General features: G+C 48.4%; 1 protein-coding gene across 3 annotated transcripts in view; it reads right to left on the bottom strand.

Moving 5' to 3' along the window:
• Positions 1 to 24,982, bottom strand: part of FAM78B (family with sequence similarity 78 member B) — a 125,124-nt gene that overhangs the window by 5,790 nt on the left and 94,352 nt on the right. For 2 of the 3 annotated variants that reach the window (XM_002715822.6, XM_089299644.1), the window contains one exon: positions 16,397 to 19,495. The exons of the other annotated variant lie outside the window; for it this stretch is intronic. Coding sequence is in view for 1 of the 2 variants with exons in the window: in XM_089299644.1 (XP_089155770.1) it covers positions 19,441 to 19,495 (55 nt within the window). In the remaining variant the exon portion in view is untranslated. Of the gene's footprint in view, positions 1 to 16,396; positions 19,496 to 24,982 lie in introns of those variants that run through there. 3 annotated transcript variants of the gene reach the window in all.

Here is a 24,982-nt window from a genome sequence, read left to right as displayed (position 1 = left end):
AGCCTTGGCAGCTCATGACAAGAGCCTAGGGTGATTATTGAGGTCATAAACAAGAGTGTCAATTTGTTAAGTCAACAACAGGAGTCACTGTGCACTTACTCCTCATGTACGATCTCTGTCCTTATTGTGCTGTACATTGTGATTTAATGCTATAACTAGTACTCAAATAGTATTTTTCACTTTATGTTTCTGGGTGGGAGCAAACTGTTGAGCTCTTTACTTAATGTATGTTAAACTGATCTTCTGTATACAAAGAGAATAGAAAATGAATCGTGATGTGAATGGAAGGGGAGAGGGAGTGGGAAAGGGGAGGGTTGCGGGTGGGAGGGACGTTATGGGCGGGAAGCCATTGTAATCCATAAGCTCTACTTTGGAAATTTATATTCATTAAATAAAAGTCAAAAAAATAAATGTACAAAATAAACATCATAAGAAACAGGTTCTGTAGATAAAAGGACATCAATAGTGAGAGTCTAAGGCACTGGCTGTGTGTCTTGGGGTCTCGGATGTCCCGAAGGATGTCCTTATTGATATAGGCAGGAATATAGGATAAAATTCAATTAGATTTGTGAGCTGGAAGACCATACCTTCTCCAGGCCCCCTGTGGAATCTCATGCCCCTACCCGACCACACCTGTATGCCCACCTGCCAATCAGGCTACCTTGGAAGTGGATAAAGGCCTGAAACACGGTGAGCCCAGCCTTTTGCCCTTGGTCCCCTTGTTGCCCCATGCCTTTGGGGTGCGTGGCCTTTGGGCCACCTGCTCCATGCTTCTTGGCCAGCAGGCTCCTCCACATGGCTGGCTTTTGGCCTACTCCCTGCTCAGTATGAATCCGGATTTCCTTTTCTCTTTTAGATAGAGCCCTCACTCTCCTATGCCTTTTTCTCACTAAATAAAAACTTAAAAACTCACCATGCTGCCTGGTTTATTTAAACCAGTATTCAGAATTCTTCTTGAATTCATGGCAAGAGTCCACACAGCTTATTAATATGGGAAATATTAATAGGCAAATCGATATCACTTATTAGGCTGAGAATTTGCCCTGAGATGATGCCAGGGAATTGAAATGCCCTGGGTGTGTCTTGGGATTCCAAGTGATTGTTGGAGGGTGGTATGGGTTAGTAGTGGGACGTGTGGGTGATAGGTAGGAAGTAGCCATTAGTCTATGTGTGTGAAAGAGGCCAAAGGGAAAAGACAAGAACATCCTACTTGAGAAACGTGCCTTGGAAGCAGCCCAGCATTCACACATCAATGTCTTGTCCATGACTTGGTCAATTTGTAGGTGGTCCTGGTCCCCCACTCCTTCCCAGACATCCGAGGAGAGTCTTCCTGGCCCAGTGCCAATGGAGCTAGCCAGTCTGATAGCACTTGGCAGGAATTTCACACTCAGAAAGGAGAAACAGCAGGAAGACTTGGACCCCATCCCCATATAAACCCCAGTCTGAATGTAGCCTGGGTATCCTCAGATCTTCTGCACAGTTGCCCACCTGTTCTGACAGATGCACTACCTCATTCAACCTTGCTGCTTTGCTGACTGCTATTCTGTCTTACGTCTCAAATTCTTTTCTCATGGAGAGACCAGGACCTCTATTCCAGCCGTCTCCACTAACATTTGGGATCCTGCAAATGTATCCGACCTGGGTCTCAGAAGGTACTCTCACTCCAATGCCTTAATCCCAATGCCCTGGGGCCACCATTAAGTCTCCAATGCTCCCCTTATCTGTGTGTTTGTACCACTGTGCCTAGGACAGGTCTCCTTAACACATAGGAGTTCAAGGTAAAGAGAAGAGGCTGGTAGCACCAGAGGGATTTGAATGGTAGCCTGCAAGTTGCTCCACAAGTTGATCCAAGGTCTTTTTAAAACCCTGAGATGGAAGAGGGATTCTGGAGGATTCTGGAGAGGAGATGGGAGGACCAAGAGACAATAACTGCTTTCTCCTTTCAGCATTTGAATTCTATCAACCTGCCTGGAATCTTTGCTTTTTCTGGGTCTCCTTACAAGTCACTGGACTCTAGGAGGCTAAAGAAAGACACAGGACGAGTGTTAGAACAAGCTTAGCTTAAAGTAGAACTGCAAAGGAGTGAATGATTTCTTACTCCTCTGCTCATTTTGTGGTCCATTCCCTAGAGTTTCTAGGAGCCCAGCACCTCTGAGCTGCCCACAATTCCACAACCCTTGCGTGTGCTGCCCAGATTTTTCACCACTTCTCCTTCTCCATCTTCTTTCCTCCCGATCTTGGTCTCTGCAGCAGCTAGGCTGGTAAATAGTTCTGCTGAAGAAGCTATTGATTGAGTCACAAGCTCCGACATTTTATTGGCTGTGCTTCCTGCTGTGTGACCCCAGGTCTCTGACTTCCCTGGGGTGGGAAGGACAGCCATTGCTGACATGCACTGGCCAATTAGGCTTCACCCAGCCAATTGAAAGGGAAACGCAGACAGCAAGTGTCAATTAGAAATGGTTGCTGGTGTAGAAAGGTCATGAGGAGGCCAGATGAGGGGAACCAGAGAGGCCACATGGTCCACGGACAGAGTCAAACTGTAAAGGAGCAGCAATGTGCAACAGAGAGAACAGAGCAGAGAGAACAGAGAAGGAGAGCTGCTGGGAGAGATGAAATACCACGTGGCTCAGGAGAGAGGCAAAGCCGCATTCCCAGAGCTAGCTCAGTCCTTGAGAAATTTCCAGTTCTAATTTTGGTTCTCATTTGTGTGGCTCATTATTGCCAACTCCTCCTTATTGAGGCTACTTGAGCAAACCTTCACTGTTACTGAAGTGGGTGGCATAGCGTGGGCAAGAGCTGAAGCCTGGGTTTCAGGCTTTCAGCTGCAACACTCTGGGTAAACGCTTAGCCCCATTCTCATTCATTCACTTATCTTGTACTGAGAACCCACTACGGGCCTCAGACTCTGTTTGAGGCACTGGGAATACTCAATGAACAAAGCAGACAAAGTCAGGGTGGGAACTGTGGTGCAGTAGGTTAGGCTGCTGCTTGAGATGCCGGGGATTGAGTCTGGCCTCCACTTCTAATCTGGCTTCCTGCTTAAAGCAGCCGATGGCCTGGATTCCTGCCACCCATGTGGGAAACCTGGAGGGAGTTCCTCCTGGCTTCCGCCTAGCCCAGATGTGGCTGTTATAGGCATCTGGGGAGTAAATCACTGGATGAAAGACTTCCTCTCTCTCTCTCTCTCTCTCTCTCCCTTCAAATAAATAATGAATCCTAAACAGACAAAACAAAAACCAAAGTCTCCTGGAAGGAACTCCCATTCTCTGGTGCTGGGGCTGGAATACAGGACGACAACAAACACAGCAGGCAGATTCTCTCACCTTAGAGGGCATGAGTGCTGTGGGGCAAGTTGAGCAGATTGGTGGGGATGAAGAATGGAGATTGTCATTGTGGTGAGAGTGCTCAGGGCAGGTTTCCTTGCAAAGGCAACACTTGGTCAAAGACTTGGAAGTGAGGAAGAGTGCCTGGCAGGGGCTGGGGGTATCAAGTCAGAAGGAACTCTGGGGGCCATGGATAGGGGAAAGACATGTGCCATGGAGACTGAATGAGATGACCTTTCAGAATGTTCTTCTCTGAGCTGGGTAAATGTTCACCAAAATAACACAAGTGAAAGACAGTTAACTGTTTCCAAAATAACGTTCACATCTGATGCCTTAACCCTAAGGCAGGAGCCGTGTGGGGATTCTGGCCCCAGTGGTGGGGCAGGGATGAGGTGCTTCCGAGCTTGGAAACCTATTAGGCTGTGTCTGCTCTGCCTCTGCACAGAGAGAGGCTTTCCAACAGCTGAGCGTTGTCGGCTGGGGAGATTCTCAAAATGCATGGGCTGGCCCCTCTCCTCCTGAAGGCCAGTAGGAAACTCAGGGGGAGGGGGCCCAGCTGTGAGTACTTTGAAAAACTCCCCTCCTCCCACTCCGCCCCTCCCACTGCCATGATCATGATGACTGAGAAGTCCTGGCTAGAGCCCCAGAGCAAGGTCTCCTAGCTTTCAGGGGAACAGAAGCCCTGTAGGAGAGGGTGGGATGGGGCAGACAAGTCAGGAAGGTGGTCAGGAGAAATTGGATTCTGTCCTGTTGGGATGCCTAGCACCTGTGACTGCTGTCTGCCAGAAAACGGTGACAAAATATATAACCCACCAATTATTATGATGTAGATGACACCCCTAGGAGTGTGTGGTACATGGACTGCAGATGGAGGAAGGAAAGGAACTCCCACACTGCACCAGGCTGCCCTCCTGAAGGAAGTACATTCTGACAGGCTCAAAGCCTCAAGCAAAAGAAAACCTGGGCATGGCCTACTGGGGCTGGGTACATTTTTTTTAAGCAGGGAGCTGCTGGCAATGGTATTTTCTGCTGATCTTTCAAAAAGACTATGAGTGTGTGTTGAGGTTCATTTTGTACAATACAGCCTTGAGAACAGAGCTGTTCATTGCTGTTCCAGTTCATTCATTCCCTTCCCACTTAACACTTGCAATAAGGGTTAATTCCAGTCTTTAGGTCTTAGTGTGGAATCAACATTCTGGTAGGAGTGTGTTGGTTTGATGTATTTGAAATGGGGTGCAAAATAAATTTGTGTGTCTGTGCTTGTGTGAGAGAGGGGATTGTGGATGTAGGCTGCAATTAAGAGACACTTCCACCCTCTATGCTTACAGAGGGTGGGAAAAGCTAATTGCTGTGTGGTCCACATGGTCTGGGAGACACTGCAGAAAAAAAATGAGGTGTTATTGAGAGGCAGAGTGAAAACAAACCCCTTAGCAGGGGTATGGTGGATGGAGATATGGGAAACGTTATCGCAGACCAGAGGAAGGAGGGGATGGCTTCATTTTCTCTTTATGCCTCTCGATCAATCTTAGAGTATCCTATCTGTGGAACCTTCTCTCAAAGCTTGTCTGGATCTCCTTGGTTCAGGACTTAGGAGTCTGGAATGTGGTCTGACACAGGCTTTGCAGACATGACCCAGATTTTAGGGATAATATTACCATTTATCTACTGTGTACTCTGTCATGAGCCAATGTCAGTGAGTCCAAGATTTTGCACCTGCAAAATTGATGGTCGTTCAGTTACCTTGCAGGTTGTCATGAAGATGAACTGAGGGATATTGAAGCAGGTGGCACTTAGTAAGATCAACAATGGTTCTCTGTGCTTCTTGAAGGGGAAACAAGTGGAATGACAGGAATTTCAAAATTGAATATGGGAAAAGCCTATATATATATCCAATATGATGAGTTAAAATTTTTGAAAAGGGACTGATGTCGTGGGGCAGCAGGTTAAATTACAACATTGGTATTCAATGTCAGAGTGTTGGCTTAAGTCCTGGCTGCCCCATTGACAATCCAGCTCCCTGCTTATGTTCCTGGGAAGGCAGCAGCAGATGACTCAGGTATTTGGGTCCCTGCCACCCTGGAGGACACCCAGATGGAGTTCCTGGTTCCTGGCTTCAGCCTGACCCTCCTTCCCTCCCTCTTTCTCTATCATTGTCTGTCAAAAATAAATCCATCCTTAAAAACATTTTTTGAAAAGATATTATACTACCCAGAAACGATTCAAGTATAGCAAAAAAAAAAAAAAAAATTCTCCTTCTTGCCCATACTCCCAGTTCCCAAGTCCTCTCCTCAAAAGACAATAGTTTTGCCCCCTTGTTTGAAGAGCTGTGTGGCACTGACTTCTCTGTTTCATTCTTGTACTTTTTTTGTACCTGCTTCTCATGCCTGAGAGCCAGTTTTACAGAAAACATGAGTTGAAGTGTCTAACGAATAAATAAGCATTCTCCACATTTGTTCTACAAAGGATTTGCTTTCCAACACCCTGATGCCCCAGACAAATACATCTGCCTCACTGGCACCTTGAATGGCTGCTGGTGTGATGGCTGAGAGACAGGAGCTGGTGCTGTGAGTTCGTAGAGTGTGAAAGACAAATGCCACATCGGAGCGGGCTTCCGTAGGCATGGGGGAGGGTGGGGAAGGGAAGGCTGTGGCTGCACCTGCACCACAGTCACTTTTCACTGAAGTGTGACTTAATGCTGGTAATTGGCTCCTGCAAAGCAGCCTTTCATGACAGGTGCATTAGAGAAGAAGACCCTCGATTCCTCAAGTAGCAAATGGCACAGCTGAAATCTCACTTTGGCAAAAGCCAAGGAAAGTTTCCTCTGCTAAAAAGGGCATTGATGTAGATTCCTGCCTGGATTTATCCCATGGGCACCTTGTACCAGTGATGGGATCCCCCTCCTATCCCCATTCCCCACCCTAGATGGAAGCACAGCCCTGTGGTTCCTGCTCAGCCCTCATGAAAGCAAGGATTTGGGCTGTGTCCAGCTTATTCCAGCTCTGGGAGGCCCTACTCCACTGCAAGCATCTCAATTCTTGGGCCTGGGGAGGGGGCTGGGGAATGGACTGAGTGAGTCAGGGGCCTGTGCCAGGCTTGTCTGGGAGCCCACAGGTCCAATGGGAAAGGACTGTGACTCCAGAAAGGAGCTAATGTGCTCCAGTGTAGGTGTCTCCTCTGCACGGCTCCAACACTGGCCCTAGAGCACACATCTTGGGCTCAAGGATCCTAAAATCCGATTTCCAGCCATTCAGTAAATGTCTGTTCTGAGGTCTTGGGGATAGGGTATCGTTTCTGACCTTAAGGCACTCAACAAACAAACTGCAGAACAAATTATGTGAACACAGAGATATGTGTGTATGGATGGGATGACCGGGCTCAATGGCCTGAGCTGGAACAAGGAAGGAAGAAGCATCTGCAGAGGGCACAGCTTGGCAGAGGCCAAACAGCACAGCACAGCACAGGACAACACAGCAGTCTGGATGACCATGGCCTTTCCACTACTCTGCCTGTCGTATTCCCCCCACCCCTGCCTTCCTTCCTTTCTCCAGTAGAGGTTCTGAGTTTACTCCTTTTGGATATCTAAAAACTACTGGACTGAAGCATTTTCAAGAGAGAGATTGGCTACCCAGCCAGAATGTCCTCACTTCTGATGTGAGCCAATGGGCAGCATCAGTTCAGACTCACAGTGGTGCTTTGCAAGCCTCTGGTGAGCTAGCTGGGTCTTAGAGATAAGGCTCGTTTCACTCCAGCCACACTGGGCTGCTACAGTCCCTTTAATCACATGGGGGTGGTCCAGCCTCAGGACCTTTGCACAGGTTGTTTCTTTTTTCTCCTGTGAACTAAAGGAAATCTTCAGAATAAAGCAGAGGTTGCAGAGGCCTGAGTCAATCAGATGCATCGGTGCTGTGAAGGTAGCTTTCGCACTACTCCTCACCTCCCGACCGAGGAAGACCTGCTCCAGCTAAACAAAGAAAATCAGGATGAAAGATGTCAGCTTTATATCTCGGGGCCATGATAGGAAAAGAATGAACCACCCCAATACCTGCCTCTTCCTGCACACGGGTAACAGGGGAATGAGGACAGGTCCTGTACCCACTTCTGATCAGTTACCAAGCTTGCTATGTCTCCCAAGACGTAGTCTCCTTCTGGTCAAAGAAACCCAGAAGTATTTTGACTAAATATGTCTTGTAGATCAATTTTCTGCATGCACTCAGGTAGTGAAGATGGGGAGAAGACTGTGCTAAGAAAGCATGCACAGAGCAGGCCTATGAGACTGACTGTCAGCCTGTGTCCAGTGAGGGCTGCATCCCTGCAGTAACTCTGCATAAACCCTGCTGATTGTGCTGTGCAGTCAGAGGCTGGTTCCTTCTGCCAACATCAGGGAGTTTCTGCTATAGGCACCTTCTGGCTCCCTTCTCCTTCTCCTTCTCCTTCTCCTTCTCCTTCTCCTTCTCCTTCTCCTTCTCCTTCTCCTGCCCCTGCCCCTGCCCCTTCCCCTGCCCCTTCCCCTGCTCCTTCTCCTCCTCTTCTTCCTCCTCCTCTATTTGACAGGTAGAGACAGTGAGAGAGAGAGAGAGAGAGAGAGAGAGAGAGAGAGAGAGAGAGGTCTTCCTTTTGTTGGTTCACTCCCCAAATGGCTGCTACGGCCAGTGCCGAAGCCAGGAGCCAGGTGCTTCCTCCTGGTCTCCCATGTGGGTGTAGGGGCCCAAGCACTTGGGCCATTCTCCACTGCCTTCCCGGGCCACAGCAGAGAGCTGGACTGGAAGAGGAGCAACTGGGCTAGAACCCGGCACCCATATGGGATGCCGATGCCACAGGCAGAGGATTAACCAAATGAGCCATGGCGCCAGCCCCTGGCCCTTCTTCTAAGTCTGTTCTGATGCCACCTTCTCAGTGTACCTTCCCTGGCCACCCTATTTTAACCTGGCATCGATCCACACCCTCATGGTCTGCTTTGTTTTCCTCTGATAACATAGCATGGATTTTCCTAATTGATTGTATTATCTCACCCTTCCCCAGGCCCCAACTGAAGTACAACCCTCTGATGACACAGGTTTCTGTCTGCTTTGCTTGCTGCTGTGTCCCCTGCACCTAGAACAGCACCTGGCACGCAGCAGGTGTGCCCTACATCTGTTGAGTACATCATGAGGCAATGGACATTTCCGAGGGCTGGGTAATGGGAGTGAGGGGTGGTAACTGGGCCTGCCCTGCACATCTGGTAGGTATGGCTTAAGCTGCTCAGTTTCCAAGCCCCTGCACCCTTGGCTCCCATGGATATCTCAAGTCCCTGTGTCAGAGTTCAATCACAGGTGTCCTCATGGCCTTGGCACTGGAAGGCAGTGTCCTTTCATCTTTGCATCCCCTGCAGAGCAAGTACCCTTGGATGCTTGTTAAACAGCATGGACCACCCCCTCACCACTCTGTCACCATGGGCTGCATTCTCTGTGAGTAATTTGGCAACACAGGTGTTAGAAACTGAGATACAAGGAGTTCCTTGTTCACAGGCCTTGGCTTCTGCCTCCTGGAACCCACCAGTGGGTAAGGAGGAGAACAGAGCTGGGATCCTCCACCAGCATTGCTGCTGCTTTTCCTGCTTCCCCTGGGATCCTGGCCTGTCTAGTCACTGAGTTACCCAAGACTCCCTGGCATGCACAATGCACATCACTCTTGAGAAATGCTGGTCTTCATCCCACCCACCTGAGACTTCCTGGTTCCCTTCTCTATAGAGGAGATAAGGGTTGGGTGATAGCAGAATGAGCAGGAGCAAACCATGATGGAAAAGACTGGGCACTGACCTTCCCAGAATGGGCCTAGGTGAGAGGGATTCCTCCGGGCTGGGGATGGGAGGTGTCTCTCAGCCTTTGTGGGGCCTTAGCAGGGCTCCAAGGCACTCTGAAGGATCGCTGGCACAGCCTCCTCTGCACCTGTTACCTGCGGCAGAGGAAGCCTTTGATCTCTAGGAGCCTTCAGCTGAAAGGTGGCTTGAGTGAGGGCTGGGAGGTCCAGTCTTTGACTGAGCAGGTGCGGCCCATTCCTCTGAGAAGCTGCAGTGATGTTTGGGGAGGGCAAGTGATGGAGGTCTCTCATGCCATAAGAGGTGGTTTGCTGGGGCATTCCTATTGCCGAGATTGCCTTTTTGACAGAATTGAAGAAACACTTGCAGTCACAATAAATGGCTTCCTGTTATCCCCAAAGGGCCCTCAGCCCTCCTGTACACCAGGGTTCAGAGAATTCCAGCTCTGGGGCAGGTGCTTATGATGGAGCTCACAGAGCAGGTGGAAGTGAGCAGAGGAGGCGCACACCTTACAGAACGTGAGATGGAGCTTTCCCTGCCTATTTCCCACCTGACACAGGAGGGTGAAGCCTTGGGTGACCCTGTGCTGAGTCAGATCTCAGGGGACTTTCCTTGTGTTGACAGCCTCTCCACCGCTGAGCCGGGCAGCATAAGCCAGGGAGCTGAGCTAATGGAAAATAGCACACTTGACAAGACTTTGTAAACCTCCAGGCTTTCTACAGTCCAAGTGCCAAGGAATCTCTGACTCTGAGAAAGGAAAGAGGGTAGAAGTCAGGCGATGTATTGGACCTTAATTATTGGGGAGCTGCGTTTTGTCACGTCTTTTTCCTGAATTACCACTACTAGTGAGGAGATACTTCTACAGCATTGAGCACTCAAGAGAATCAGATTCCAGGCCACCTCTTCACATTCTCAAAATGCGATCAGTCTCATTTAACTTTGAGGATCCTTATAAGCTATAAGTTCAATATTTTGGAGTTCAGAAGAAAGAGCCAAGGTCAACTCAAGATTGCCCAGGGAAACTGCTAGCCTACCGAGTTTGCTTCTGCCCAAGAACCCCAGTATTCTGGATGGGAGAGAGATGTTAGGAAGAGAAAAATCTGGTAATTCTCCACCAGATACCATTTTTCCTCAATCTTTTAGAACCTCAAGAAAGGATCCTGACAGCATCAGTTGCAACCTATTTCTCTCTGTCTTTCCTTAGTAATTGATTTCCATCATCCTCAATGTAGATATCACTAGAGTGAAGAATTGCTACACTGGAGACTTGGCTGTTGGACGGAGATAAAGACAATTTCTACAATTTGAGGATAGATTTTGTGCCTTGGTCAGGTTAGAGACCTGAATTTATGCTGTGGAAACTATAATCTTGATTTTTAGCATCTGCCTTATCCTTTATGTTCTGTTTATCATCTGTCTCGGTTCATGCTGTTTTTATCCCTGAAAATGGGACTCACCAATTTCCTTCATCTGGAACCTAGGTTTTCAAAGATATTTTTGCCTTTTGGGTGGCTTTAACTCACTTCCCTTGGAATCTCGATGAAACCTTAAAGGCAGAGAATGGACACTTTTGAATATCCCCCAAGTTGGGGGGATGGGCGAGAGGGCTACTCGCCTGTCCCTGTGTTCTAAAGTCTGTGTTGGTCACAGAGCAGGCAACATTGGCGGCTGTGTGAAAGTGTACTTTCACTTTTATAGCGGGTTTATTTTTTTCTTTTCCTTTTTTTTTTGGATAAGAATGTTCCCATGCCTTAAACTTATGAGTAAGGATAAGAATGTTCCCTTTGTAGAAGCACAGGGATTAGGCAGCTGGATTTCAGATCCTTTCAGAAAGTAGAGTATGCCTTTCCTCTTAACAGTTTTCATCTCGTAAGCACAAATGCAGTCTTACCAGTTTAGACTGTTGGACTCAGTACCAGCTGCCTTTCAAGCCAACGTGACACTCGCTGCTCAGAGATAACAAAGAGGAGGCAAGCCTGGCACAGGATGGCAAACCCCCTGGCTTCCGACCCGTGGAACTCCTTCCCTCCATACCTGAGCTCTGAGACTCATGACAAGGGCCATGCCTCAGTGCCTCCACAGTCTGTTTAGTGCACTTACACAAGTGTGTTCCGAGGACACCTACATTCGAATCCATTTGAATCAGATGGACTAGTTTATAGACAGAAAATATATACTGTATTAATTTTTCCAACTTGGTGTAAGAGTTGCTTTGGGGGTTGTGTGCAATGATATATTATAAAAACAAATCCTTTTAATTGTATTTATTTACTTAATGAATCATATTAGATAAGCGAGGCTTTGAGACAGCCTGCAGTTACCCCAAAGCCTCCGTTTTTCACTGAGTCTTATGATGTATAATGTAATTTCTCATGTGGTCTTATCTTATGTTTGCAGGCAACTTGCCAAGCTTCTTGCACTTAGTAAGAGGCAATGCTGGACCTCAGTTTTAAATCTCCCAGCTTCATGTCCTATGGTCTCTACAGGTGCATTAAGAAAGCTATATGTGGCTGGCCTCCGAGGCCCACTAGGCTAATCCTCTGCCTGCGACACCAGCACCCTGGGTTCTAGTCCCGGTTGGGGTGCTGGATTCTGTCCTGGTTGCTCCTCTTCCAGTCCAGCTCTCTGCTATGGCCTGGGAGTGCCGTGGAGGATGGCCCAAGTGCTTGGGCCCTGCACCCACATGGGAGACCAAGAGGAAGCACCTGGCTTCTGACTTTGGATCGGTGCAGTGCACCTGCCGTAGTGTCCATTTATGGGGGTGAACCAACAGAAGGAAGACCTTTCTCTCTGTTTCTCTCTCTCTCACTGTCTAACTCTGCCTGTCCAAAAAAAAAAAAAAAGTTGTATGTTGGATTCAGAAGAGTCATGTTGGGATCCTCGTTGTGGCACCCCACAGCCATGTCGCCTTGGGAAAGTCACCTCATAGTTCACAGCCATACAAAAGGAGTCTTTGGTGGTTGCCATAAGACAATATAATTGATTTTTCTTTGGAATAGATAAGGTTTAGATCTGAAGGCTTCAGCAGGAGATGATGCTCATTAACACAGATATTAGAGTGTGTGTAAGAGGCCAAAGTGATTACATTAGCTTTAGTAATAAATGTAATTGACAGCTGCTTCTAGTTGGTGTCTAGACATAAAATCACCTGGAAGCAGCTCTCCAGCTCTGTTGGTTTCCCCTGCCTGTTCTTTTCTTCCCTTCCCCTAGTACCTTCTACTGCCTATGATATGCAATTTCCTTACTTACTATGTCATTTAGCTCTCCTCTCAATATAATGGAAGTTCCATGAGGGTTGGATTTGTGTCTCTTTGGTTTGCCTGGGGATTCCTAGCATCTACAATAGTTGGGCACATGGTGTCTGCTGCAATAAGGAATGCACTAGCTTTGCAGATCACACCAGTGGTCTCCTTTAGTTAGCAGGGAGAAGGGATGTGGAGCATGCAAGGCATCGAGGGATTTGCAAAGGCAGCCTGGGACTTTCTACAAGGCAAGGAATGATAGTCTGACTCCTGTTCCCCATGCTTTGAAGTTGGGATAGCCATTAGGCCCTGGAAGAGGTGTAGGCCTGGGCTCCAAGCCCAGGAAAAGTGGTGAGGACACTGATTTTGGGGGGTGGCATTTAGGCTGTTGGACTGAGTACATTGAGGTTGCAGGCCCCTTGGCATCATTGTGCTTTGAGAACAGTGATTGGGCACAGCATCAGGTCTAGAGTTGTGTAGCAAGGTGACAGCTTGTGTCTTGGGCATCCTAGCAGCATGTGGCTGCCATCTCCCTTCAGGCAGCAGCCAGTGAAGGCAGGAGCAGTTAGTATTCTGTCTTTTCTGGGGCTGGCTCTGTGGTGCAGTGGGTTAAAGCCCTGGCCTGAAGCGCTGGCATCCCGTATGGGTGCCGGTTCTAATCCCAGCTGCGCCTTTTCCAATCCAGCTTTCTGTTGTGGCCTGGGAAAGCAGTAGAAGGTGGTCCAAGTGCTTGGGCCCCTGCACCCACGTGGGAGATCCAGAAGAAGCTCCTGGCTCCTGGCTTCGGATTGGCTCAGCTCCGGCCATTGCAGCCATCTGGGGAGTGAACCAGTAGATGGAAGACCTCTCTCTCTGTTTCTACCTCTCTCTGTAATTCTGTCTTTCAAATAAAATAAATCTTTTAAAAAAATCTGTCCTTTCTGCTTGATGTCTTGACCCTTAGTAGAAGACTCAGGGTTTTGAGAAATTAGGGGCAGTGCACTCAGGAAACCTTAGGAAGGGGTTAGTGTGCTTCCTGCTAACAGGATGCAAGAGGGTTCAAGTAACCAACTTGAAAAAACAAACAATGTGACTGTGCTTGCAGCCCAAGTTGCCTGCATGGGCTATTGCATTTCTTAGTGCAGCTAACAATAAATAAATAGCTTTGTTTGCTTACCCAGTCTTTGCTCACCCAGTGTCTTTTTAACATATATGGCGGTTTGGTTTCTTAAAAGTCAAACACATGTTCCATTTTCCAAATCATTACAGTTTAACACGGAACTCTACAGTTTTTTAAGTGAGAAAGATATGTCACTTATAATTTCTGTTTGCCTCAGCTGTCACTATGTTCCACCAATCCTCATTCAGACATTTGAGCTGTCTTTACACACACGGCCTGCAGCGTGAAATTGCCAGCTCGCTGTTTCCTAAAATGAATGAACTGGGAAAAAGTGCCGAGTGTCCTTGCACGGCCAGACCCTGCTTTCCAGGAGAGAAAGGAAATGCGCCTCTCAAGCTGCTTCCAACGGTTAGGCCCGTGCTGCTCGACGGGCTCAGTGGTGGTAGGGTGTTGTGTTTCAAGGTGCATCTGCTCCTACCATTATGTGCATGAGGTGGTTCTTGTTTCAAATGCCTTTTTCTGGAAGTGAGATAATTTATCATCCCATAGTTCAGTACCTGGGTTGCCTTCTTACTATTTTTTTTCATTTACTTGAATATATGTATACACACACACACACACGTGTATATATATATATACACACACATATATATACACACACACAGATGTGTATATATATATATATATATAGAGAGAGAGAGAGAGAGAGAGAGAGAGAATCTTTTATTCGCTGGTTCATCCCTCAAGTGCCCCCAATAGCCAAGGCTGTGCCAGTTAAAGCCAGGACCCTGGAACTCCATCCGGGTCTTCCATTTGAATGGCAGGGGCCCAAGCACTTGAGGCATCATCCACTGCTTCCCAGGATGGATTAGCAGGAAGTTAGAGTAGAAGTAAAACAGCCAGCCTCAACCCAGTGCTCTGATATGGAATGCAGGTGACTCAAACAGGAGATCAACCCATGGCACCAGGACATCTACCCCTTGCTCTCTCAACTGGTGAAAAACAGCAATGGCAGATTTCAATAAAAGGACCAATAGAGGGGGGGGGGGGGAGAGAGAGAGAGAGAGAGAGAGAGAGAAGCTGTTATCTGGATGACACCAAGCACTTACCAGCTAGGCACTGGCTTCCAAACTAGCCAGGAAGAAGCAGGTGCAGGAGGTGGGAGAGGGAGAAGAGGGTTCTGATAGGCTGAGGCCAACAGAGCCAGGAACTCTCACTTTCTTCCCACCTTCAGGAACTTCCAAGAATCTGAATAGGTGTCAAGATCTCCCTCCCTCCCAACCCAACAATCCCACTCCAGCTTAGATGAGGTCTGATCACTTAAAGACGTATCTCCCAGGGAGAGAAGGTGACATCCAAGAAATTTAACTGCCTTCAGGAACTCAGACTTCCAAAATTCGCCTCATGTGGTCAGATCTTAGACTGCAAATGCTAAGCTACAGGAAAATCATTTAGCAAAAGCAAAGCAGACACTGGTTAAGGACATCTAAGAAAGGAAGGGTTGTGGGCCGGCGCCGCGGCTCACTAGGCTAATCCTCCGCCTAGCGGCGCCGGCACACCAGATTCTAGTCCCAGTCGGGGCGCTGGATTCTGTCCCAGTTGCCCCTCTTCCAGGCCAGCCCTCTGCTGTGGCCAGGGAGTGCAGTGGAGGATGGCCCAGGTGCTTGGGCCCTGCACCCCATGGGAGACCAGGAAAAGCACTTGGCTCCTGGCTCCTGCCATTGGATCAGCGCGGTGCGCCGGCCGCGGCGGCCATTGGAGGGTGAACCAACGACAAAAGGAAGACCTTTCTCTCTGTCTCTCTCTCTCACTGTCCACTCTGCCTGTCAAAAAAAAAAAAAAAAAAAAGGAAGGGTTGTGTGGAAGGGATGAAAGGCAAGGTTTCTCTTCTACATTTCTAGAATGTTCTTCTTCTCCCACTTTCACGATACCAAGTCACAGACTAGGGTGGTGCTATGGTGTACTGTTTGTGTTGCCACCAAATTTCATGTGTTGAAATCCTGACCCTCAAGGTGAGGCTACTGGGAACTGGGAGTTTTGGGAGGGGATTTGCTCATGAGACTGGATCCCTTAAGAATGGGATTATCTGTCCTTCCACCACAGCGGGGCACAGTGAAAAAGCTGTCCATGAACCAGCAAGCAGGCCCATACCAGACCACGACTGTGCTGACACGTTGATTTCGAACTTTCAGCCTCCAGAACTGGGAGACATAAATTTCCTTTGTGTGTAGGCCACACAATGTTCTGTTGCAATAGTCCCAGAGCACTAAATCAGACAGCAATTCTCTGGGGAGAAACCCTGGATCCGTTTCTTTTCACTATGCTTGTCTCTCATCTTAGACTTGCATTCTGTATCACATTGACTGCTGCATCCTGCCTGACCTTCCAGACCTCTCCTAGCTGGATGGGATTCATGCATATGCCCCCTGTGTGTTCCAGAGCTTGCCTGCTCCTAGAGCCGTCCTCAGGTTTTGTGGAAAACCAGGCACTGGTGTCCAGTGTGTGGTACAGCAGGTTCAGCTTCCCCTTGTGATGCCTGCATCCCATACCGGAGCGCCGGTTTGAGTCCTGGTTTTTCTGCTTCCCCTTGCCTGGGAAGGCAGTGGAAGACAGTCCAAGTACTTGGGCCCTGCCACCCACACAGGAGACTGGATGGAGGGAGACCTGGATGGGGTTCTCAGCTCCTGACTTCATCCTGCCCCAGACCTAGCTGTTCTGGCCATTTGGGGAGTGAACCAGAATATAGAAGATTCATTCTCTCTCTCTCTCTCTCTCTCTCTCTCTCCATCTTCCTCCTTCCCTCCCTCCCTCCCTCCTTGTAGCTCTTCCTTTCACATAAATAAACACATCTTAAAAAAAAAAATCTCCTGTCTTACAAAAACCAATCAACCAACCACGCACTGCATCATTCAGGACCAAATTAAAAAGAAAACATCTCTCGTTGTCGAATACATACTGTATTTAACTTTTTTAATCCCAGAGAAGTAAAATGCAACATCTGTTCGAGTTTATGTAACATCCAAAGACTGACGACTCAGAATTTCCTAATTAAAGTCATTTTTAAGGCACTCTGCAGAGCCAGCTTTCGTCTCTTCCTTTGTTGGGTTTTTCTCCAAACTGCAGCAGAATACCTGGTTTCTCTTTCTTCAGAGTGATGCACACATGCTCATGCTCCCAGTCTGCTCTTCTGCCCTTGACGACATGGAAAAACAGCACAACTCCCAGGGAAAAACAGCAAAGGAAGGGCGTACCTTGGGAGCGGGGAGGGGGAGCAGAGAGGACACGTACAAGTAAAGTAACTGGCACGGGACGAGCAGAAAAGAGAAGATGGCAAAGGGAAATGGGACAGGGCTGGGGTGGGCCAGGTGGCTGGTGGCTGGTGGAAAAATAGGCTACATTCCCAAAGAGGTTTAAATTAATTTAATGTTTTTTTTTTTTCTTTTCTACTTTTAAAGACAGAGCCAATGTGAAGGCGGTGTCTCAGAATGATGGGATTTGCACACGAAGTGTGCTTGTGCTCATGCACTTCTGAAGGGCTGATCTGAGAGAGAGGCATGATTGAGGGCGGGGCTCCAAAATGCCCTCCTGTTAAAAAAAAATGATCTCCCTGACTGGCCCACTTCTGTGCCTGAAATTCCCACCTCTCAGCCAGTCCTTCCAATTAAGGCATTATCTATAGCCCCTGTGGAAATGTCAATGACACCCAGGAAGGAGGAACACTCTACTCTTTAGCACCCACTGACTGATCTGTCACCTATCAGAGAGTAGGACCCTGAGAGATGGGACATGGGGCAGGGACGCGTAGATGCATGGAGAAAAGGGGGCCTGGCCATGTGCAACGCTGCAGGGGGAATGGGTGGCAGCCGAGTGGTATGTGTGTGTGTGTGCGTGTGTGTGGTCACAGGTGGCTCAGGAACTTGCTTAGAGGAAGGAGATGGGCAAGCAGAACGAGCTCTCCCCCCATCACAGGGCTCCCCAGGCCACATACACTACCACATTCTGCATATCCGCCTCACACGGAATTCACTGGGGCTCAGGAGTGCGGCGCAGTGGAAGTCCACTGACAGACAGTGAGAGTCCTCTGTCGTTTTCATGTAAAATGGAATGATGTGTAAAGTAAAATCTGGCATCCCTGCAGATCCAGATGGCTTGTATGCTGACAGTGAATGCACACACACACACACACACACACACACACTCAGGCACAGAGATCCCACCCATGTGAAGGGGGAGGCATCCATCCTGGTCATCCAGGACTTGGATGCACAGTGGCCAGGTTGCTGGGGGAAGGCTTGGCTTGGGGACAAAATGACCCCTTCCTCCATCATCAGCAGCACTTAGTTAATTCAGGTGGCTCTGCAGACATAGTCACACCTTGGGTTACAGGGCCTTACTATCTATCAAGCTTGGGACTTGGAGACAGGAATGTCACCAAAGTGGCCTATAAATGTTTGGAATTTAGGAGCTGGGGGAGGTGCAGGGGATATGCAGGGGGAAAGGGAGGCTGCAGGGGGTGGGTTTCTGCTCCTAGAAAAGCAGCATATTGTCTAGGAGTAGCCCCCAGGTTGTGTGTAGACAGCAGCCTTAGGGTACACAGCAGCCTCTTGGGACCCGGCCCCTTTGCAGGGATCTGCCCAGGTTGGTTGAGCCCATGGAAGGTGTAGTGAGGAAGGAAGGGCTGAGGAATGGGAAGAGGACTCCAGAGGAAGTTTGGGAACCCAAGGAGGAAGAGCTGGGAGGTGGAGAGGGAAGACAGAGAGGACAGTCACTAAGGTTCTTCTCAACCTGATTTTCACGTCAGAATCATCTGAGCAACTTCAAAAACACCAGTGCCCAGGCTCCACCCTTACAGACTGTGCTGTAATGGATCAGGGGAGGGGACCAGGCATGCGTATGTTTTTTAGGCCCCTCAGATGATCCCCATGTACATCTGGTATTAGGAATACTGTACCACAGCAGAATAAGTTGAGTTCTGAATGGTCAGGCTGGAGCTGCTGGCCAGTCCCCAGCCCAGTACACAAAGGAGAGCTGGGAGCACCCCCGGACTTGAAGACCAGGGCAAGGGCAGGCTGGGGAGGATGCCGAGCACTCTGACCAGTCAGGAGGCCTCTGCTGTTGGTGCGGGTTTACGTCCTCACTAGCTGGTGGTTACTTATCCCACTTCAAGTTGAAGACCTGGCTGGGGTGGAGGTGTTGGGCACGGGGAGAGTTTTTCCCCCTCTTTTCTGTGACTTCAGAGAAGAATCATTCGCTGTGCTCTCAACAAGACAAATTCTGGGGCTGATGCTTCAAAGACAGAGGTGGGTTTTCTACTCTATAATAAATACATAGTTCATAAATAAATAAATCCATAAGCAAGACAATAAATAACCAATAAATAAAAGAACACATCCCATTTTTGCCCTCAGGGTGGTTCTTCCCTCACCCCACTTCTCCTGGTGACATATGTTTTGCCCTTGGTCACCAGAAAGCACCCAGCCTGGCCATGGTAGGGAAACAAGAGGTGACTTTGGCCTTGGCTCTCCAAGGATTGGAGATCTTCACGGAATCTCAAGAGTGACACGGGCCACCCATGTGGAGAAGAGAGGAGGAGGGGACATAGATATGCCTTCAGTTCTACACCCAAAAGTGTATAGGGAGGGAAGGCAGGGTTTGAGTATTTGAAGTTCAGACTGGCCAGCTCTTCATCTATTTGGAGGGTCGGGGATGGACTTGAGATCTGGATGAACCCAATCTCTCCATACACAAAATGCTACAGCAGGCACAACTCCCACTTCAACCCAGCTCCCTATGAGCCAACCAGCCAGCCCAGTCGGCCCATCCATGGCGAGTGCCACGTGGCACACAGTGGGGAGAGGAGGGATCTGCTCGTGGAAGGGAGGGTGGTGAGGAGACAGGCAGGATGGCACTCGTTTTAATGGAAAACCAGCTGTCCAGGCCTTCAGCTACTGGAGCCACCAGCCATTGCTCATTTCCTTCTCCTCAGTCTCTGCCGTGTGGTTCTGCTTGCTGGACTTGCCTTGTCCTACCAGGACACCTGTATGTGGACATGGAAACATGTAAATAGAGTGGACATTGAAACAATGACCAAAGACATGCCATTCCTTAAGAAGCAGATGCTCAAAATAAGGGCTCCATAACTAGATGTCCAGGGGAAGATGACTCTGAAATTTTTTAAAGAATTTTGGATACTCATTTTCATACGCATTTCTCTATAGTCAGGGTCTATAACTTTCATACAGTTCCAGAAAAAGGTTAAAGAAAGTGATAGTGAGGAATTCTGAGTCAACTATATTCATAACCCATTAGCAAGGCACAGAAAGATCTAGAGAAATGGGTAGAAATAGCAGGCTCCCATAGCATTATTCCTTAGCATCTATATGAATGTAGAAAGAGATTTTCACAAATTGCTGACTGACCAGAACTCTACAGCTAACACTCCAATTATGTTAAAATTTATTCTTGAATATGCATCTAAGTATTCCACTCAATGCTGACAATCAATTTTTTTAAAAAATAAAACTTGTTGGGGCCAGCACCCTGGCACAGTGGGTTAAAGCCCTGGCCTGAAGCTCCGGCATCCCATATGGGTGCCGGTTCTAGTCCCCACTGCACCTCTTCCAATTCAGCTCTCTGCTATGGCCTGGGAAGGCAGTAGACCTTCCCTGGGTCCTGTACCCACATGGGGGACCCGGAAGAGGCTCCTGGCGTAGTTCAGGCCATTGCAGCCATCTGGGGAGGGAACCAGTGGATGGAAGACCTCTCTGTTTCTATGTCTGTCTGTAACTCTTTCAAAGAAATAAAATAAATCTTTAAAAAATAAAAATTGTTGCCACTATTTTTTGTGAGTACTTGCATATATTGCTTTATGTTCTACTTTTGCTCCTAAATAAGAAGTCAGTGAACTGAATTTCAAAAGTAATTTAAAGGGATGATGCTGTGGTTAGCTAAGCCTTTGCCTGCAGTGTTGGCATCCCATATAGGCATTGGTTTGTGTCCCAGCTGCTCTACTTCCAAACCAGCTCTCTGCTTATGACCTGGGAAAGCAGTGGGAGATGGCCCAAGTGCTTGGGCCCCTGCACCTGCATGGATCACCCAGAAGAAGCTCCTGGCTCCTGGCTTCGGATTGGTTCAGCTCTGGCCATTGCGGCCATCTGAGGAGTGAACCAGTGGATAGAAGACCTCTCTCTCTCCCTCTCCCTCTGTCTAAGTCTAACTGTACCTTTCAAATAAATACATAAAATCTTTTTTAAAAAAGTAACTTAAAATGTAGTTTTGAATGCAAGAAGGGAGTTAGCATGATGTGAAGCTAAGCACTGGGCATTCTCTGCTTTCGTGCCTGATCATTTTTCTATTTGGTATCCTTGGATTTTGATGGACTGAGTTTGCTTACAGAGATGTATTGCTATCATGACACAAGCTTTTTTTATAATTACAAATTAACACTGTTGCTTTTTCAGGTCTTATGCAGGGTTTCAGTTTTAGAAAGAAAATACATCTCAAATTGCTTATTTAAGTGGTCAAGTAACTTGCTCCAATTGTGAAGGTAGCTGACAGCATCATTCTACTAACCAGAACTTAATAGTCTAGAACATTCTAGAAACTGTTCACTCTGTGCTCTCTGCCATCAGTCAATGTCAGTTCCCCTTTCTGCAATGAGACTGGCTGCAACTGGTCAGAGGCACAGGATGCGCTAGGCTCGGCCAGCCCTTGATACCTTGTGTGGCACAGAGATAGCAGGAGCAGGGGTGGGAGTGGGGAGGTTGTGAGTGTGAGTGTGCAGAGGCCCTGAGACAACCTGCGTCTGACTGCTGCTTAGGGTCATCCTGGAGAGATATCAAGGTGACATCAGTGCTAAACTGACCTCATCATGACAACTGCTTTATATGATGATGATATTCACGACTGTATCATTTTATTATATTAATCCTCTTATGTCTGTTATATTACACAGGTGTCTGTGTTAGCATACTCTCTGTACAGAAGTACTTGAGTGGCATGGGTGAATTTTGTCTTTCCTCCAAGGCAAGGCACAAGGAGCTCAGAGCTCTCTGCTAATGTGTTCTCAGAGGCTGAAACACCTTGGAGGGGATGAACACGACCCTGGGAAGAGGCTTCCTTCAGATTTCACTGATGGAAAAGTGAGGGTCCCAAAAGCGGCTTACGTGAAACCTTTGTAAGAAATTCAGAGTCACTCTCAGGGCCACCGTGTGCCAATGGACATGGCATCTGACACAGAGCATGGACTTGGAAATGCCCACTTCTGTACTGAAGAGGAAAAGACAAAACCTTGTTTGGGCTGCAGACGGTTTGGAATCCAACTGAGTTTAAAGCTGTTTATTCTTCGGCAACAAATGTCCCCAAAAGGCATGTCCCTTTGATTGTGTGAGCAGTTTGCTGGTGCAGGTTGTTTTCCTGCTATTCCAAAAGATCCATGAAATTCTTTAGGTGAGGCAAATGAGTCTTTAGCGTCCTGCTGTGTGTGTGTGTGTGTGTGTGTGTGTGAATGCAGGTGCGCACAGAGTAAGTTGGGGTGGCCTCTCCATCTCTGTCCATCTGATATGCATGTGCAGAGTCCTTTCTTTTTTTCCTAATTAATTAGAAGTAATGGTTTTCCATAGTCTCTGGAACATGAGGGAGTGAAGTGGGAAGTAATTTAATTGGCTGTCTTGTTTTCAGAGCCCAGTTTAATGAAATAGTTCTCAGCCTGAAGTGCATGTATTATCTTTCCTGTTATTTTTCCAATTAACATTTCATTGGATCCCGTCTGTGTGGAATATTCTAATTGGCTTGAAGCATGGGGTGAAGGGAAGAGGGCAGATGGAGAGATAGCCAGCTGTTTCTTTCATCCCCAGGGCCTGTGAGCGCACTGCTGTGGCGGCAGGGTTTCCCTAGGGCCTTTCCTTGGAAGAGCTCAAAGTACTCAATGGCAGCCCTGTCACCTTTCCCATCCTCACAGAGCCCAGAGCCAGAAGAGGCCTGGGCCAGCCTCCCAACAGGCAGACTGGCTGATGCACTGGAGAGAGAGAGAGACAGAGAGACAGAGAACTCAGGGATCACTGTCCAAAGTTCTGGGTTTCCCTTCCTGGTGTGATCCTGGGGCGGGCTGGCAGGAGGGCCATGAGTGGCTCCCTTATGAGCATCATGTCTCTGCGGGTTGGGACTATGTGTAGCTAGGCACGCAGGACACATTCAGTATGAGCACTTGTTGAAAGAACCGGTGTTCAGAAGGATCTCACAATACGCTCCCTGCAGAAGCTTGTCTTGTAAAGAAAGCCATGAGTCAACAACGTGCATGAAGCAGGCACCAGGGACACAGCCAGAGAGCTGGCCAACAACTGGGGAGGCGCGTTTTCACAGGAGTATGGGAGTGCATGGCCAGTGTGTGCAAACCTGAGTGTGAGGTCTGGCCCAGACCTGGATGAAGCAAAGCCTCCCATCTGCCTTCCTGTCTCCTCTGTGCCCTCAAGAATGCTGGCTCTCCACCAACCCAACACCAGGCCCCAACTCAACCGTCTCACAATTCAAACACTTCACAGCACTGCCCGTGCTCCTCTCAATCCCCAGTGAGCTCTGTGTGGCACTGGGTCCTGCTCTGTGTCTCGGTGCTCTCCCCTCTCTGCTGTCATTCTAATGTCCATTTTCCCTCTCCTGGGCATTTCTGACCCAGCACTCAGCTTCTTTAGGGATCAACCCACTTTTTATGGGTTAGCTAAGGAAAGAAGCCTGTGCTAGGCTAAATGGCTCCCCATTTGTGCTGGCGATTGGAATTGGTTGAGTTCTCTTAGAGCCCACACCCAGGCTCCACTGGGAGAAAGGCACAGTTTGGGGGCACAGAGCCAGGGGGATCCTGCAAAGCATCTCGGAGGCAAATTGATTGACGGATCCATGTAGGACCATGGAAAACAGGGCAGGTACATAAAGAGGGGCTGTAACCAAACAAGCCTCCAGAAGGTGTGACAACCTGGGAGGTGCAGGATACCAGCACCTGCATGACCAAATCTACAATGCCACCTTCACATTGTGGGGGTCCCAGGAAGATCTGGGATGCCAGAAACTGTGAGGGGACAGATGGACCAGTAGAGGCTTATGGCGAAGTTTGAGCATGTGTCTTTTGTTTTGTTTTGATCTGTTTCTCTTGCCTGAGCCCATGAAAAGGAAAAGGTTGCTGTTCCTGGCTGGCCTGCTTAAATGAGGCAGATCATGGCTGAGATTCCCTAGGCCTGACAGTCAGCCTCCTCCCCTTTCCAGAAGGCCTTTCTGAATTGTAGCTACAAATTCTTCCCAGAGTTTCTTCTTGCAGGACTATGCAATGGTCTCCTTTCTCTGCCTGGCCGCAGGGTGCCTGGGGGTGGGCGTGGGGAGGGTACTCAGAGCCCACTCCTCTCCACAGAGGCCAGGCCCCACCTGGCAGGAAGGGTGGGCTTCTCTGACAGTTTTTGGGCTTCCAAGTAGGTGGGAATCTGCTGAGGGCAGAGTACTGTCAGGTGACACTTTAGACATTCTCGAGCGTTGTCAGACATCATCCCCATGGGCCTTCCTGACTATTGTCATGTTGGCTGGGTTATGTTAAGGTCTCCGTGGACAGAGGAGGAAACTGATGGCCAGAAATGTTAAGCCATTTCCTCCAGTCAGTGCAGCTTGCAAGTTGCACCCAGAGAATCTCAAGTCATGCTGAGGTCCCAGGCTCTGACCTCCTACCTCTGAGCACCCAAGTGTCCTTCCTGTCTAGTCTCAGGTGGAATAGGAGAGAAGCCAGCTGAAGGCACAGACTCTGAACCCACCTGAACCAAGACTCACCAGCAGGGCTCACTCTGTCAATGTGCATTCAGGGCTAAGTCTGCAGCCTTGCACAGACTCTCTTTCCTGGTCAGCCCTGCATGAGGAAGAGCACAGGATGGACAAGCAGAGGAGGGAGTGGATGTTGTGACAACAGGGTAAAGGCATGTATGCCGTCAGAAGACAAAACCTCAAGCACCACCAAATTACTGTGACCTTGGACTGGCCACTTGACCTCTGCTCTGAATTATTCATACGTAAAATGGGCCAACCTTCCAGGACTGTTGAGGATAAAATATGAGTCTGTGCTACATAAGTGGTAAAATACCACCCAAATGGCAGTTGTTATCAATAATTGTAATGCAGAAAGATCAGGCCCAAGCTAATGTCTCCCATCTTGAACAGAGGTGTTTTAAATTCTACACAAAGGAAAGTAAAAGCCATTTGCCTGCCATCACGTCAGAGGAACTGTTCAGGAAGACAAGGCTGGTGACAGGGTCCATCATGGGAGTGTACACGGCTGACCTGGGGGCAATATCACTCCATCTCCCCAAGTGCTTTCCTATAAAAGAGCTTGGAATTGACCATAACCTTGGCTGTCCTCTGGCCACCAAGCCTCTGCATCTCTTGGAGGCCTTCTGTGGGCAGTCATCCTACTAGGGATGCAGGAACCAGATGTACTCAAGATCTCAAAAGAAATTAATGGCAATAAGACTCTGGGGTAAAAATATCTGCGTGCACTGAG

This window comes from Oryctolagus cuniculus, chromosome 7 (assembly GCF_051225735.1).
Source record: "Oryctolagus cuniculus isolate XC-2025 breed Fujian yellow rabbit chromosome 7, ASM5122573v1, whole genome shotgun sequence".
Taxonomy (NCBI): Eukaryota; Metazoa; Chordata; class Mammalia; order Lagomorpha; family Leporidae; genus Oryctolagus; species Oryctolagus cuniculus.
This window is presented reverse-complemented; position numbering and strand designations above follow the sequence as displayed.